The sequence below is a fragment of the Clarias gariepinus genome, chromosome 11 (assembly GCF_024256425.1).
Source record: "Clarias gariepinus isolate MV-2021 ecotype Netherlands chromosome 11, CGAR_prim_01v2, whole genome shotgun sequence".
Classification (NCBI taxonomy): Eukaryota; Metazoa; Chordata; class Actinopteri; order Siluriformes; family Clariidae; genus Clarias; species Clarias gariepinus.
The window spans coordinates 11,242,165-11,259,329 of NC_071110.1; the positions used below are offsets into that span (position 1 = coordinate 11,242,165).

The following is a 17,165-nucleotide window of genomic DNA, read 5'->3' on the forward strand; positions in this document are numbered from 1 at the left end:
ATCAATTCTCTCAACAGGACATTTAGTAATTGTAATACCAAGATATCTAACTGTTTGTTTTACTTTAATACCACATACATCTGACATATCAGAATGATGAACTGTCATAATCTCAGATTTAGACTGATTAACAGAGAGGCCAGAGGCAAGCGAAAAGAGTTTTAAAGCTTGCAATATAGTAGGGACCTGCCCTTTGTCTTTTAGAAATAAGCAAGTATCGTCTGCAAGTTGACTAATTAAAATAGAGCGATCTGCAATTTTAATGCCCTCAATATTCAAACAATTTATTGTATAAAGGTTAAGGAGCTCTGCAACTAACAAAAACAAAAAGGGAGAAATAGGGCATCCTTGCCTAATTCCTCTCCCAATGACAAACCGTGGAGAAGTTCCGGAAGACAAGGATACGTTACTAGTGATATTTTTATAGAGAGTCTGCACAGTTTTCATAAAATTAGGGCCAAAGCCAAAATGTCTTAAAGCCTCATACATAAAGGCATGCTCTACTGTATCAAACGCCTTATAGAAATCTAAAAAAAGAATCAGCGCATCATCATTGACCAACTCAGAATAATCTAAAAGATCCAAAACAAGGCGAATATTATTTGATATGTGCCGACCCCTCATGAAGCCAGACTGTGTGATTGAGATAACTTCTTCTAAACAGGGTTTTAATCTTCTTGCATATAAAGCAGCTAATAATTTATAATCAGAATTAAGCAAAATTATAGGGCGCCAATTATCTAAGAATTTTTTATCTTTATTTGATTTGGGTATTAATGTTATAATGCCTTGCTTCATGGATTCAGCTAACTCACCACGGTCTAAACACTCTTTAAAGACATCTAAGATAAAATATTTTATATCGTTCCAAAAGGATCGATAAAATTCAAATGGTAAACCATCAGGGCCCGGACTTTTATTATGAGGAGTTTTTGTGATTAAAATATCCATCTCCTCCACAGTTATCTCACCCTCACAAGCAGTATAACTATCCTCACTTATATTAGGGATAAACTGCTCCACTTTAGAAAAAAATTGCTTAGAGGAATCAGAATGAAAGTAAGAGGTATAAAGTTGCTGATAAAAGTCAGCTACAAATTTTGAAATTTTGGCCTCATCAGAAATAAGAACACCATTGATATCAAGAGTTGAAATTTTTTTCAATTCACCTCTTCTTTTTTCTAAATTGAAAAAATATGTCGAATTCCTCTCTCCAAATTCTAACCACTTTGCTCTTGATCTAACAAAAGCACCTTTAGCCTTTTCTGCATAAAGAGCATCGAGATCTTCCTTCAGTAAGTATACCTTCTCCTTGTCCTGATCACTAGGGGAGGACAAACATAAAATATTATTTATATCCTTTATAATTGCAGAGCTTCTCAACTCCTTTTCCTTAGAAAACCGTTTGCCAAACCGTATAGAGAATCTCCGACACTCATACTTAAAAAGTTCCCAATTTGCAGTAGCAGAGCCTGTATTACCTTTAAATGTTTCAATTATGTCCTTTATACCTGAGCAATAAAGAGGGTTTTGTAAAAAAGTAGTATTTAGTTTCCAGTATCCTGGATGTCTCTTAGAACTATTTTGATTCTCTGAAATTTCAAGATCGATATAAGCATGATCTGTTAAAGGAGCATGTGAAATGGTACAAGAGTTAATAAAGGGAATAAGCCAGTCAGATATAAGCCAGAGATCTATTCTAGATTTTTGAGACAAGTCTGCTTTAAACCATGTAAATGAGGAAATATTGTTTCCATGGACGTGTCTGTAAGCATCTAACAAATCAAGGCTACTGCAGAGATCATTTATAAGTAAATTAAATTTATTGACATTGAGTCTTGGGGGGAATCTATCTAAATGCAGATCAGGGGCCTCATTGAAATCTCCTCCCATGATAACAGCTGCTGAGGGAAATTTTAATTTTAAAGAAGCCAATTTGTTAGATAACGTTTGAAAAAGAGCTTCGTTTGACTTTGAATTGTTAAAGCCATATATATTACATAAAATAAAAACAGCCTCTCTGGATTGAACTATAGCTATTATCCATCTGCCCTCTAGAGAAAAATGTGACTCAAGAATTTTGCCATTAAAGTTATAATTAAATAAAATCATAACTCCCCCAGAATGAGTAGACCCATGTGAAAATAAAACTTTACCTCCCCACTGTGATGACCAAAAAGATTCATCATTAACACTAGAATGAGTTTCCTGTAAAAAATAAACATCTCTTCTATTAGAATTACAAAATAAAAATAAGGCTTTTCGTTTAGTAAGGTCACGAATCCCCCGAACATTTAGAGAAAAACAAGAACAATTTAAACACATAGAAAGAACAAGAACAATCTGCCCTAAGGCGAAAGAGGTAACTTAGCAAAAAAGGTTTAAAGTGCAAAACCTATCTTTTTTTTAACCTTCCATAAACCAGCATCAATCTTGTATCCTGATATATTCAAAGGAAAGAGCCTTGATAAAAGGAAAAAACCTCAAAAATCTTCTTTACCAGAAGTTTACAACACCTGTAGAGTACAGTCAGAGTCAATATTCAATCCTTCGACGAGATTAAAGGAAAACGTTAACATGATTCACATATCCGCTGTAAGCTTCTTTCCATCAATAATGGCGAACGAGCCCTTGAACCCAGCTCGTTTTCCTTCTTTCCTGGCTTGACTTACAAGTGGCCACAGCTTATTCCGTGCCTCTCTCGCTCGTTGTGTCAGGTCTTCTGTGATTTTGATACCTTTCTGCCTGAGGACTTCAGAATTTTTGGAGTCCAACCAAATGCGATCCCGATGGGTACGTGACAAAAACTGCACAATAATCCGCCGTGGAAACGCGTCTGCATCTCTCTGCCCGAGTCTGTGTGCAACATCAATGGAGGACTGAAGACCATCCCTCAACCCCGGCGAAATTCGAGAGAAAATATCCATAGCGATCAATTTCACATTTTCTCCAGCCTCCTCAGGGACACCAGCGATCTTCAAATTCCATCGTCTTTTGTATGCATCCAGTTCGTCAACTTTTCCCCATAGCTGTTTGTTTTCGGCAATTACAGATGCTACTTGAGCACTCAGCTCGTTAGTTTTAACTTCCACTCTCTCCGTTTTGTCGGTAGCTGAATCAATTTTAATGGCAAGTTCAGATATCAGGGTCGAATTAGAAGTAACCGACCTTTCGATTTCCAGTAACTTCTCCATGAAGATATCTTGCTTTTTTCCTAGCCTCTCGATCGCCTCCAGGATAGCTGCGTTCGAAGGTTCAGAAGTTTGCCGCCGCACTTTCGCAAGAGGGCTGTTGATTGGGGTATCTAAAAGTGGCATACAGTCCATGCTCGCATCGTCTTCGGGAGTAGATTTGGCATAGTCATGCACGCGTTTCACCGCATCCACCATCCTTTCAGAATTTTCTGCGTATGTTTCAAACACCAGCGTGCTTAGGAGACAACTAACGTTACACACGTTCTCTTCGACAAAAAAAGTAGCAAAGATTCACTGTTCCGGCTCAAAAAATGCCACAAAATTATTCAGAATACATATACATTTGCATCAACGACTCCAAACATGAAGGAAGGCAAAATAAGATCAAGTCCTGCACGAAGTTTGATAGAGACAGCAGAAGTGCGACTTATACGGACGCCATCTTGGCCGACCCCCGGTTGCGATTTAATCACACCAGACGCATTCCAATTTTTAAATGTTTCAGGCTTTATAGGTAATCTTTATCTGATTTCATGCATTGTGCTGAGTGGATAACTGCATAAGAAGAGGTGTTCCATTTAAAATGCACTGTAAGTGTGTATTCAATATGGTTTAGGTTTAGGTTTAGTTTATTTATATAGCACATTTAAAACAGCCGTGAGACTGACCAAAGTGCTGTACATCCACATCATAAAAAGGCTAAAAGTACACGATACACACAAAACTAATAAAACTAGTTATGTGACCATGTGAATTAATATGTAAATTAATATTGTAATTTGTGAGAATCATTAAAAATTGAATGTTTTTAAAAGTATTTTAAGAAAGCATTCAAATATCATTAAAAAATACATAATGAGAAATAGACAGTCTTTGAATAAAATGCATGAAAGGAAGGAAATACTCTTTTTCCTAGGGAATCTTCAATGATGTGGTTATTATCCACAAGTGCAAAAAAATTATTCAATAACACATTACTTGTAAAAAAAAAAAAATAGAATATAGCAAAGAATTTTTTACCTATGTAGCAAAAATATGACTCCGATTAGAGAGAGGATGACCAATAGGGAGATGATGACCTGAATGAGCCGTTTAATAATGATATCTAAGAAATAAGAAATTAATTTGGAGTAAGAATAAATAGTATCTCAGAGCACCACACTAATGTTATAATTTAATTAAGATTACAACTGAACATTAAAAAGCAACAAAAGGAAAAAAAGTCTGTTATATAAATTAACAAATATATATTACATTAATTTTCTTTTCTTGTACACTACCTCTTAAAAGTTTGGGATTACTTGCAAATTTTTTTTTTTTTCGATTTATTTTCTACATTCTACAACAATACTGGGAATTTCAAAACTATAAACTAACACATATGGAATTAGGTAATTATGTAACAACAAAAATAACAACAACAACAGTGAGTTGTTATTTTAAGCCACATAGATCAGCTGTTCTGGAGTAGTTCTTGTAAGAACAATATTGTTAAGTGCATTTGCGGAACCTTTAGGCACCATGATAAAACTGTCTCTCATCAAGACCATCACTCACCTTTGGAAGGCAAGACCAAAACTCACCTCTGCTGCAGAGGGGAAGTTCATTTAGAGTTACTGTACCAGCCTCAAAAATCACCAATTGTCAAACAACACCTCAGATTAGAGCCATTATGAAGGCTTTACACATACATCTTTACAACATTAACTGTTCAAAGTTGATTATTGCATATTTTGGATGACTTCAGCATTGCTTTACAGTGTATAAAGAAAAAAAAAAATCAGGAACCATCATGGAGTTAGAAAGTGACCCCAAACTTTTGAGCGGAAGTGTACACTGTATATATTTGCCTTGATTTCTCAGATAAATTGTCAGTGATAAATAGCTTTAAAAGTCTAAATTTGTACATACGATGAAGATATATTTGGAGTGGCTCCGATGTTGAATTTCCTACATCGTTTTTTGCGAAGCAGTAGTACGTTCCTGGGTTTTCTGGTTGAACTGTGTAGTTCTGGTAAACTGAAAGGACTGTGTTGTTATCCTCAAGCTTGTACCATGCAAAAGAGGTGGCGGGTGGATAACACAGAACACTGCAAGTCAGGTGGATTGGAGGCAACTTTTCCCATAGACCCACTAATGTCATGTTATGAATTAACGTTATGCTTGGCCGATCTAAACAAGAAAAAAGAATAAAAGGAACATTACATATTATGGCTTACATATTGGTTACATATTATGAATTTTGCATGTAGAATTGCCAGCTCTGTCATTATTGTGTATAAATTTGGGCTCTGGCAACCTCAGCTATTTCACTCCAGTTTATAATTAATTTAAACTAGGGATGTGCACTTAGTTTTAAATTGGTTTGTATCTGCAATGTGACCCTTAAGGACCCAGCTACTAAGTAACAAATAAACATTAAATCTTCATCAAAATCCTATATATATATATATATATATATATATATATATATATATTTTTTTTTTTTTTTTTTTTTTTTTTTTTTAATTATTATTATTTTTATTTTTTTTGACAACTGGACTAACCAGCTTGAATATTGTTCATTAATGTGCTTTAAAACAATGTGTAGGATTAAAATTTCTCAGCTGGGCTTAAGGATCAGGAAGATAAGACAGCTAAAATATCCCTTGTTTGTAATAAGCTGTATTTCTGATATACAGATAAAACCCTCCCACTGAACACATTATTCACACATTACACTGTCCTTTTTTTACCCATTTTACCCCTTTTCCTCCGCATTAACTTAGATAACATGCCAGATATGTTAGAATCTACATACACTTGACTCTGATGTATATTGGTGAGGATGAAGCACTGCCAATTTCATTACTGGAGATACAGTTGTAATTGCCAGAATCAGAGCTCTTCAGGGAATGGAGTGTTATTTTCTGTCCATGTCCCACTGTCTCTGGGTGTGTCCCAGATTTCTTCCATGTGTAATCAGACACCTGGGGTACAGAATAAGCTTTACAAGTGAGTGTCAGGTCAGAGCCCTCTTTTAGTTCTTCACTAGGATGTGCTGATGCTGTAACATCTTTAGGGGCATCTGCAAAGACAACAGAAAGCAGCAATGAATATATTTCTCTCTTAATGAAAGCATACTTCGTCATATCATAATATAACAAATGAAAAAGAAAACCCTTGGTGCACAAAATAGAGCAGGTTTACTTACACAGAACCTTTAGGTGATTTTCTGAGGAGTTTTCTCCCTCTGAGTTTTTTGCTAGACATTTGTACACCCCTGCATCTGAACGGGACACTTTGACAGAAAACTTGAGAAAGTTCAACTGAACATTTTTTAATGTTTTATCATTCCTGGTTAGTGTGAGCTCTGACTCAGGAAAGCTTTCTACATTGCATGTAATATGATAATCTTCATTTTCCTTAGCAACGTGTTTCATGGTCAGATTTGGTTGTTTGGGGGGGTCTGTGAAAAAAGTGAGGTCACTACTTTAGAAGGAAATTTATGTTAGAGGAATTACAAAACAAAACAGTTTAACAATATGTACTGTAAAGGCATAAAATACACCAGTCACCTAGAAGCTAAATTATTATACATTTGTATAAAATCTGTTTCAACCGAGTAATCGGATTGGACGAGAGGCATTTAGCAAGTGCTTATTCCATAGGTCTTCTGGTAACTGTGCCACACTTTCTATTTTTTGCAACACCCAGGAGCCTACATAAAATTGTGTTATTGCTGTTGTTTCCATCTGAAAGCTGGTCTGTCATGTAATAAGTTGCTTTCTTTACAGTCATGCAAATAGTGTTCTGTATTGTTATTAAGTTATTAATTTTTAAGGGTTTGGAAATATGTATAAATATGCTATGAACCTTTTTGGAATTTCATTGTTTTCTGCATTAATTTGTCTTAAAATGTGATCTGAGCTTCATCTAAGTTAAGAGTATTCACAAATATAATGTGCCTAAAATAATACCACGAAAAATTATTCTGATCTTTTGAGTCTTTTTTGAACACACTCATTCAACATTCAAAATGGTAGTGGAAAAAGTAAATGAACCCTTGTAATTAATAACTGGTTGCCTTTTCCCCTGGTTGTAGCTGTGGACATTTAATGACAAATTAATGCAGAAATCCATGAGATTCCAAAAGGTTCACATACTTTTTTTGCCACTGTATATAATACATTGGGCACTAAAGATAATATGGTGCCTTAGACTTTTGACTTTTGTACTTTCACCTATGCTGGAGACAGACAGTTAGTGTAATTAGTGATTGTTAGAACTAATATGACATGGAGTAATATCTATAGCTAAATGACCCACTGCTCTCTCTCTCTGCACAGTACTATAGGTCAGTACAGATGTCAGGAATGGACCTACAAAAGTTAAAATCAAAGCCAGTCATGGAGGCACTTTCAGCAAGAAAACACTCTTTGATTCCTTAGTAACTCTTTCTTAGTCATTCTGAATTGCCTCTGAACAATCCACTCAGAAGCTGATTTAGGTATGTGTGACATTGGCAGCCAACCAGGGCAGCATCTTTCTGGAGTATGCATGTGAGAAAGGGTTGCATGTGAGAAAAGTTCACAAAAAAATTATTATAATAATAATAAAAATTCTGAATGATAATCAAATTTTTTTTATGTCACAATGTGGATCAGTTAATCTTTTTGGTGCCCTCATAACTGACTGGGAAGGTCTCTCACTCAAAAGTGAGGAGGTGACTGTGATAATTCTTACCACTGTGAATATACAATGCCTTTACACACAAAAAAAAAGGTCTAATTATTGGCCTGCATTAAGCACAAAAAACAGTTAAGGAGATTTCTAATTACTAAAATTAAGTAAAGAACAAATTCAAGGAAAAAATTTGGCCGAAAAAAACATTAATGGAGATCACTTTAATGATTATTAAATATGCACATCAAATTTGAAAGTAAAAATGACAGCTATGCCTCATGATAAAAGTAAGAGCATTTTGGCATGCAGAATGTTACAGTAACTCACAGGATTGGGACTAAAAAGCTGGTTAGCAATGAAAAAACCACTTGTTAGTGAGATTAATCTGGACAAAGCACTTAAGTTTGCTAGGGATCATAAAGATTTTACATGTTGTCTGATGAATGCACATTGACACTATTTCAGAGTAATAGTGATAGAGAATAGGCATCAGGGTAAAAATGGAAGCATTTAATGATGCATCCACTGTACAGGCCTCTGAGATGCATCGTATCCACTGTACAGGCCTCTGAGAGAGGAAACTTGTATGATCTGGGGTTGCTTCCATTGATCACGTCTAGGTTCAGCAACGTTATGTTGCAATAAAATAAAGTCAGCTGATTAGCTGAATGACAAGATTATCATATCTAAGGTTTTTTTTTTATTCCCTGATGGAACAGGCATAGTCCAGAATTAAAAAAGTAAAAAATTGTAAAAGTATGGTTCTGGGAGCATGAGGAATCAATTTGACACATGAATTTTATCAAAGCTAACAGCAGTCAATTAATCTCGGAGTGTGTGACTTTTTTTTTAGCCAGACAATGTAACTTGTACTGTAGTTTCACAGGCATATTTCATTTTTCTGTTTTGTGTGAAATCATTAAATCATTAAAAAAAACAAAGGGAAAGCCATTAGGAGGCTTTCCCTTAATGCTTTGATCAATCCAAAGTCCAATTAGGTATCTAGTTTAGAAATTAGAAGCAGCTATGTCATAACTTTATAAGTACAACATTATGTACATTATAAAATAATAAAATAGGCTTGTATAACAATTATGTTCATTAACCTGCTATGTTGCTATCTTTCATAACATTGGAATTTTAATTTGCCAGTTTAGTCCATCCAATTACAGTTGGCAGCTCAGTCATGGCTAGTTAGTTAGTTAGACCAATTGTAAAAGGATTTGTGTTGATGGAGCAAAATAACTGGTTAAATAAACAAACAATCATAATCTTTTAATAATAAATGTTATTTATGGAACTTCTGTATTAAAGCAATATCACACTCAATGTTGTGCTGCTGCACTAAATATCAGCATGGCTGTAATATCTTTGGCTGTGACCTCGTGCCCACAACCACATCACAGCCGTGCTGATATTCAGTACAACAGCACTCCCTCTCATGTGATATTGCTTAAATATATGCACTATACTTAGAATCTAAATGTTACAATATTAAAGTTTCAGCTAACAGAGAACTAACCATACAGTATGATGCTTATTCAGTATGTGTTTTAAGAAGGTTTAAAGAGAATACTGTGACACTCCACAAATAATGTTTTTAGAATATTTTGAAAGTAAGTGTAATAGCAGTTTGTTTCACAATATTATTACAATGCTGCTCACACAATATTCCTAGTGAGTCTGGAAGAAATATCTTAAAGTTTTTCATTTTTTTTTAAATTGCCATAACTTTAATAACACCAATTTCTAGGTACATTTTCTAAAAAAAAAAACAAGCTGTTTTCTTGTTGATATAGTAGGATTATTATAAAATTTATAGACACAATATTTCACATAAATGACAGGTAAATGCCATTCAGTTAATAAATAAACAAAAGATAAAAATACTTACAAAGCACAAGAACATTTATTTCTGCAGAGTTTTTTCCTGACCCTATAGTATTCTGTGCACTGCATTGATATGACCCAGCATCACTTACAGCCACGTTGTTTACCCGGTACACCTGATCGATGTGAGAAAGGGTCACAAACTGCTGCTTATGTTCAGGTTTAAAATACCAGGAGTACTTGTTAGGAAGAGGATCAGCTTCAGTAACACATTCAAGGTGAAGCTCCAAATTCAACTTTACTCTACTTGTGCCTTCAATGTTTGCGTTTTGTGGAACATCTGCAGGAAAAATAAAAATTTTAAAGTAGAATTTCCAAAATTAAAAAACAATCACTGTATGAAGCACTTTGGTCTCAAAAAATGGGTTTTGGGATTCAAAAAAGTTTAAAGATGCCATATCTCATAATTTACCTCCTCACATATGCAAGATTACTTTTGCTGTTAGTTTTTAAAATTTCCGGCTATGGCATCTGTGGAATTTATCATCACTGAGGGATTATTACAATAAATACTAGATATTATCTTATGTTTGTGAGATATAATTATGTTGGCAGGTGTTAGAACATGTTTTTAAAATTTACTCAAAAATGTATGCAAGTCAATGTGTTTTTCAACAGGACAATAACATTAGAGTAACCATATCACTTGTAATGTATGAGACATCTGTTACAATCCAATAAAATACAAGTGTAAATCATTAAATAACTGATCATTAACCATTAACGTTTAAGGAAATTGTAGCTTCTGTAAAAAATATCCATATTATACTTACACTCCACATTTACTTCGGCAGTGTGGGTAGACATGGTCTCTCCTACTGAATTTCTGGCCTGGCACTGATAACTTCCTTTATCAAATCGTGTTACACGTGGCAAAATGAATGTATTTCCTGTTTGTTGATAAATCTCTTGACCATTTTTGTACCATCTGTAGGACTGCATTTCGACTGCTGGATTGCTCTTTTGTACTGTGCATGTGAGTGTAAGATGGTCTCCTTCTGTGAGGATCATTGATTTAGGACTGATGTTTACACCTTTTGGAACATCTGAAAAAACACAAAACACATCTGTATAATATATATTTATTATAATTTTTAGTTTATTTGTTTTTGACTTCTTGCATGATTTCTGTTTACTGGTGGATAATAATCTGCTAATAAATTTTTTTTTTCTGTATTATTTTCAAAAAAGATAACCACTGCTAGATGCATTGAATTTATTGGTTCCATAGCAGACACATACTTACAAATAATGTTGATATTTATGTCAAGTGACGTATCTGTTCCATATTCATTTTTAGCCTGACAGTAGAACATCCCTCCCTCTTGTGTTGTGATATTAAGAAAAGTAAGATTTTCTCCTGTCTGAGAAAAAGAGCCATTGCGTTTAAACCAGGTAAAGTTGGCCTTGGGGTGAGCGTTGCTGGAGCATGAAATTGTCAGTTGTTCTCCTTCTTTCACGTCCTTAAAATTTGAGCCCCCAATCACTTCTGTTTGTTTGGGTGAATCTAGATAAATATATAGAATAAAATTTAACACATAATAGATTTATAGATGGATGGATGGATGGATGGATGGATAGATAGATAGATTAAAGGTGAACATAAAAAAACTCACAAACAGCTAAAACACCATTATTTAATTGGGAATTCTCATAAACCTTTTGACTTTTTTTCCTTAAACACTTTTATATGTTTTATTTCACAATACTGATCTCTCACTTATGATTTTTTAGACGGTGTCCATTAATTGTCTAGCAGATATCACAATCCTCTTGCCTGCTTGGCAAAGCACAGGTTATATTAATGCCCTCATTCTAAAAAACAGTCTGTTACACATTTTAAAGAGTTTGTAATTGTTGCCATGGTGATGGTTTCCATTAGAACACTCAAAAAGTAGAAGAATAAAAGATGTTATTTTTATATAGTTAGAAATATATATAATTATATAGTTAGAAAAATCTTCACTACAAGGGGTTTTGAGGTTTCTCTGTCACATGACAACGATGAGCTTCAAGAAAGAGAAAAACAAGAGGCGGTTTACAATGTGTTACATACCATATAAACCATCAATGTCTTTGTTTCATTTACTTTTCGTAAACCAAAGCAAAGTTTCTCTTAGGAAATAATGTAAACTCAATTTATTCGTTTTACAGCGAACACCCCCTCTCTGCTTCACACACACACACACACACACACACACACACACACACACACACACACTAAAGGCAAGAGAAAGAGGGGGGGGGAGACAGTGTGTGTGTAAACCGGCACAATGTCAAATTACACGTGCGCACACACATAACACAGCCTGTCGTTATGTGTGTGCGTTATGTGTGTGTGTGCGCGTAATTTGACACCGTGCCAGTTCACATACTCTCTCTCTCTCTCTCTCTCTCTCTCCTTAAGTGTGTGTTTGTGTGTGTAAAGCACCCCTCTCTGCTTCACACAAACACACACACACACAAAAGGCTTAAAGAGAGAAAAGGGGGAGAGAGAGAGTGTGTGTGTGTAAACCGGCACATTGTTAAATTGCGTGTGTGCACACATAATGCAATCTTCCTCTCTATCTCTCTCTCGCGAGAAAGAGTGTGTGAACCAGCACGGTGTCAAATTACACACGCACACACACACATAACGCACACACATAACGAAAGGCTGAATCAGAGAAGGAGAAAATGGATTTTTAATCTGTAATGAGACTTTCTTTTGCATTACACGCATGCTTACACGTGTGTTATAAAAAACAGCATGCGCGCTGTACACACGTGCTTTCAAACACAAAATAAAGTAAAAATTTATTAAAACGATTTTAAAACGAAAATTGCGAACACTCGCAAACCATGTTACTCGCAATCCAAGGATTTACTGTAATCAACTTCTGGGTGGCCTTGCAACACCCTGTTTTTTTTTTTTTTTTGTTGTTGTTGTTTTCAAATACTATAAGCTTATTTTGACATTTGTAAATGACAGATTTTATTATATGATATATAATATATAATATATGTATGATATAAATAAACATTATTTTATATTAACTTTTAAACCCTAATCAATACCATATTTTGTACCTACGTTCAACTCTCAGTGTAACACTCCTTTTTACGCAGTCATCACCACTGCATCTTGAAGGACGACATGTCAGAGTTCTTCCATCATCTGTCCAGCTTACATTGTACTTAAGCTCAGTGTATATTTCCTTCTCATCTTTTCTGTGCTCTGTGATGACATCCTCACTTGGGTCAGACCACTGCCATTTAGGATGAGTCTCACAAGCTGCTGATGTTGTACAGGAAATATTTATAGCATCTCCTTCCTTAAGTGTCTTCAAAATCTGTGGTTTAATGTGGATGTTGCAGGGATTGTCTACAATATAAAATAACAAAATAAATGATTTGTAACAAAATAAAATAAAGAAAAGAAAAGAAAGAATGAAAAATTACTTAACAGAGGTTATAGGTCTCACCAGTGATCATAAGTTCAAATTTACTTCCCAAATATTTTTCACCATCTCTTATGTACCTAAATGCATATATTCCACTGTCGTTCTTTTTAAGATGATTAATTTTTAATGTACATTGGGTCCAAATTGTCTCAAAAAGTCTGTTATTTAAAAATTCCACTCTGTCAGAGTACTCAGAGACCTGTGGCCGCTTCTCTGTATTACTATATACAATAACTCCATAATATTCTTTTTCTGTTTCATTCCACTTAGGATCTTTAATCCACAACAGTTGCATTTGTTCCTGAAATATATATTTGCAGTTGATTGTGATATGTGATCCCTCTTGTCTTGTTGCGATTTGCTCATCTAGGATGATTTTAGGTGGTGAATTTGTTGTTTCTCCTGAGCTAAACAAACACAACAAAACTGAGAGAGAAACCAGAGTCAGTTACCATAATTAATTATTATAATAAAAAAAGACATAATTATTATCATAATTAAAACAACAGTATATTGGTTAAGAACAGAATTCTCAAAATTGATTGCTTTGCTTTAATATTAGTGCTAACTCTAATTCAATTCACAGGTCTGTTAAGTTAATGAATGCTACACATAATCTAATGCTAATAATTATATAGTTATAATAATTGGAAACATTTGGCATTAAAAAAATGTTTTCAGTTACTAAAGACATTCTAATTTCTGCATTTTTTAACACAGTGAAGGAAATGTTACTTTTAGCTTACTATTTTTATTTAATCATTAAAAAATGTTAGTGTTATTTTGCTGCCATATGAGCAAAGCAAAACACTGCTTAAGGAAAATAACTTTACAATGGTTATAAAAAATCCATGACACATCAATCTGCATTTCACTACCCTTTTTATTTCTTATTTTTTGCAGTAGCAGAAGTGTTATACCTTAATTCAGTTATTTTCTTAAGTAAAGTACTTTACAAAAACTCTCTGAATAGAATTTAATATAAAATACACACCCCAAGGAAGGATAGAATTCCAAACTGAACACATGTCTTTGTAGGCTGTGGTGTCATCTGGTTTCTTTTGAAAAAGAATATATTTCCATTTAAAATTCTGGTTTTCAGAAACTCTAAGACTACAGTATAAGCACATCAGTTCTGGTCATGCATGAATGCACCACAAAATCACATTTGACATTGTAACAGTTGCAGCTGTTAATGACTAACTCTCAAGGTATAAGCTTCACGGTTAAACTGCTGGTGAGGAACTGAGAATTTGTTTTTTCTGCAGAAAGTAACACTTGAAGTAAATTAACATTAAACTTAGTTTGTCCATTCACAAATACTATTGTCCAATTACATTTTAGAACTTTATACATATTTCTATAAATATATAATATCAATGCAGTATTAATTACAGTATTTGCTGTCATGCAAAAATATACAGTAAATGTCACATTTTAAAATGTATATAAATCTCAATATCCAACCAATGTATATTCAACATTTAATACGCTTAACATGCAAACTAATGCATTGAACATTGTTACAGTTTATTTAAGTTGTTTCTATTGATGTTTGCAGTGTATTACAGTAGTTTCAATGTTCAAAGTAGTAGACAGTTTGTCAACTCATCAGAAAATTATTTGTATGATAAATTAATTACAGTTCACAAAAAGCTTACCTTACAGTCAAAACCAGCGTTTCTCATATGTAGCTCCACAGGCTTTAAACTTAAGTTTGAACTCTAATAATCCTCTCAAATAAAACAGAAACCATCAAACAAAAGGAGAACTCCTCAATGTGCTAAATTTGCATCGTCAACCATGCAGAAATCAAAAAGAAAAGAAACATATATTCCAGTTAAAGTTTAAAAATTCTATATTTACCCCTGAAGGTGTGCAAACTAGCCCACTTCCTGTATCATCAATTTCCTTTTACTTCTGTGGTGAGACAAAATTTACTACAACATTTGCTGGAGTGATCAGTTGTAGTCAATCGTGGTACAGCCCGAGTATTATTTGTTAGCAGATGCTGCTGCAAGAAAAGAAGAACTACAGTATCTTTTTTGGTGTTAAACTTCCTCTAAAAAAAGTGGAGATTTAGAGAATTACTAGGAATGCATGCATGTTAGTTTTCTTACAGCTAACCAATTTCCTATTTACACAGTCCTGCAATATGTCTGTTGATAAATCGCATAACACATCGCAGCCTGAACTTTACCCCTTACCCTGACGCACCCATAACTCTGGAATATGGTAAATCTGGGCTCTTCAGACCACAGAACCCTTTTCTATTGCTCCAAAGTATATTCTTTATGCTTCCTAAAAAACTAAAACCTTTTTTTTTTCTTGTTAGTCTCACTAACAAGTGACTTTCTCATGGCCACAAAGCTGCTTAGTCCCAATGCTGTGAGTTCTCATCAAATGATGTGTATATGGAATTGCTCTTACTATTTACTACTACATACTGTTTAGGTGAACAATTTTTTTTTCTGATTTTAGCAAAAAGTTGATGGTTCAGCACTATTTTTACAGGTTTGAAAATGTGTTAAAGGATTCTTAACTCAGTTCCAGAAATGTAAATTCTCCTTAATAGTTTTCATTGTTTAACGCAGAACAGTAATTTGACCCTTCTAAACTTACAGCTTTTTTTTGGCCAGGTGGTGTATAATTGTGGCATTGTATAATTTTGGAAATATAAAAAGGATTGAGGTTCAACTGAAGCAAGTAAGTAGTCTGCTATAATTGAATAAGTTATTTTTTCTTTAGGAACTGAGTGTGCACACCAGTGGTTTCATAATGAACAGGTACAAATTTCACAGTCATTTAAAACAAATGGAAAGGGTTAAATAAATACGGCAAAATCCCATGTTAAACTATCACCCTACGGAAAATTAACACTTAATTATATATTTATCTAGATAATATGATTCTGTTTTGCATGTTTAACAGTAAAAAAAAAATATATTCTACGTTTTATAAATTTAATCTACAGTATGCAGAGGTGTATGTTGAGTTTTTAAACAGTGGAAATAATACTTTATTTACATAATGTGGATGAACAGGAAATCTTTGATTTTTTTATCATTCATCTTTTGGGGTTTCATTTCCTTGTTTGTATGTGAAAGCCTGCAGCCCTAATTTGTTCTTAAAAGTTATCTTTTAATAAATAATTACCATAGGTAGGAATTCACCTTCACACACACACATGCACTCACACACACACTCACTATTACCATATATACATTTTGGGGAAATGTCAGATTTAGCATAATAAATTTACTTCAACTGAAAGGGGAAAAAAAGATCTTTTATAGACCCCAAAAAAGACCCAAACCTGTTCCAGTATGACAGGGCTTACTTGCAAATTTACTTGTGTGTTTTAAGGATCACTACCCTCACATTCTCCTGCAAAAGTTCTTTATTTTAAATACCTCATTCCCTCACTTACTCTAAGCACATTAGGACCTCTGGCAGAAAAGCTAATTAAAAATAAAAGTGTGTATCACTGCAAAAAATATCCTTGTATTTGTGTTCACATATAAACCAGTATGGTACTGATAACACTATATAAGTGGGTGGTTGCTAGAGTGTTAAGAGCTGCTTTATGGTAGAATTTCAGGTGATAAATTGCATAATGCTATCTGGTTGCTATGGTAATCCAGGTGATTGATATTGTGATGCTGCTGTGGTATTCCAGGTGTCAGGGTGATGCTAGCTGGTTGCGATTTTAGTCATATTGATATGGTCATGGTAACTAATTTACAGTTTTTTTCTGATTGCTTAAGCACATTTTGCTATTTTTGCAAAACTCTACATACAAATAAGAAAACCTTTCACGCAATTATCAAAACATTGTAGTTCTCTTGAAAAAGCAAACACAGCTAGATTAACTCTTCACACCTTCGGAAAAATGGTGTTTTCGTATCAAACAGTACACACAAGCCATCATCTACTAAGCACACAACGCGCCAACTGATGCACACTGATGGTA

General features: G+C 34.1%; 1 protein-coding gene across 5 annotated transcripts in view; it reads right to left on the bottom strand.

Annotated features, from left to right (window-relative positions):
* si:dkey-24p1.1 (uncharacterized protein LOC556718 homolog) overlaps nucleotides 1-17,165 on the bottom strand; it is a 42,119-nt gene that overhangs the window by 17,247 nt on the left and 7,707 nt on the right. For 2 of the 5 annotated variants that reach the window (XM_053507116.1, XM_053507113.1), the window contains exons 3-11: nucleotides 13,214-13,618; nucleotides 12,823-13,113; nucleotides 10,996-11,256; nucleotides 10,523-10,795; nucleotides 9,754-10,029; nucleotides 6,388-6,642; nucleotides 5,995-6,261; nucleotides 5,106-5,366; nucleotides 4,215-4,299 (exon numbers count right to left, since the gene is read on the bottom strand). In XM_053507116.1, coding sequence (XP_053363091.1) covers nucleotides 4,215-4,299; nucleotides 5,106-5,366; nucleotides 5,995-6,261; nucleotides 6,388-6,642; nucleotides 9,754-10,029; nucleotides 10,523-10,795; nucleotides 10,996-11,256; nucleotides 12,823-13,113; nucleotides 13,214-13,618 — 2,374 coding nt within the window. The other 3 variants (XM_053507114.1, XM_053507115.1, XM_053507112.1) reach the window with 3 other exon arrangements.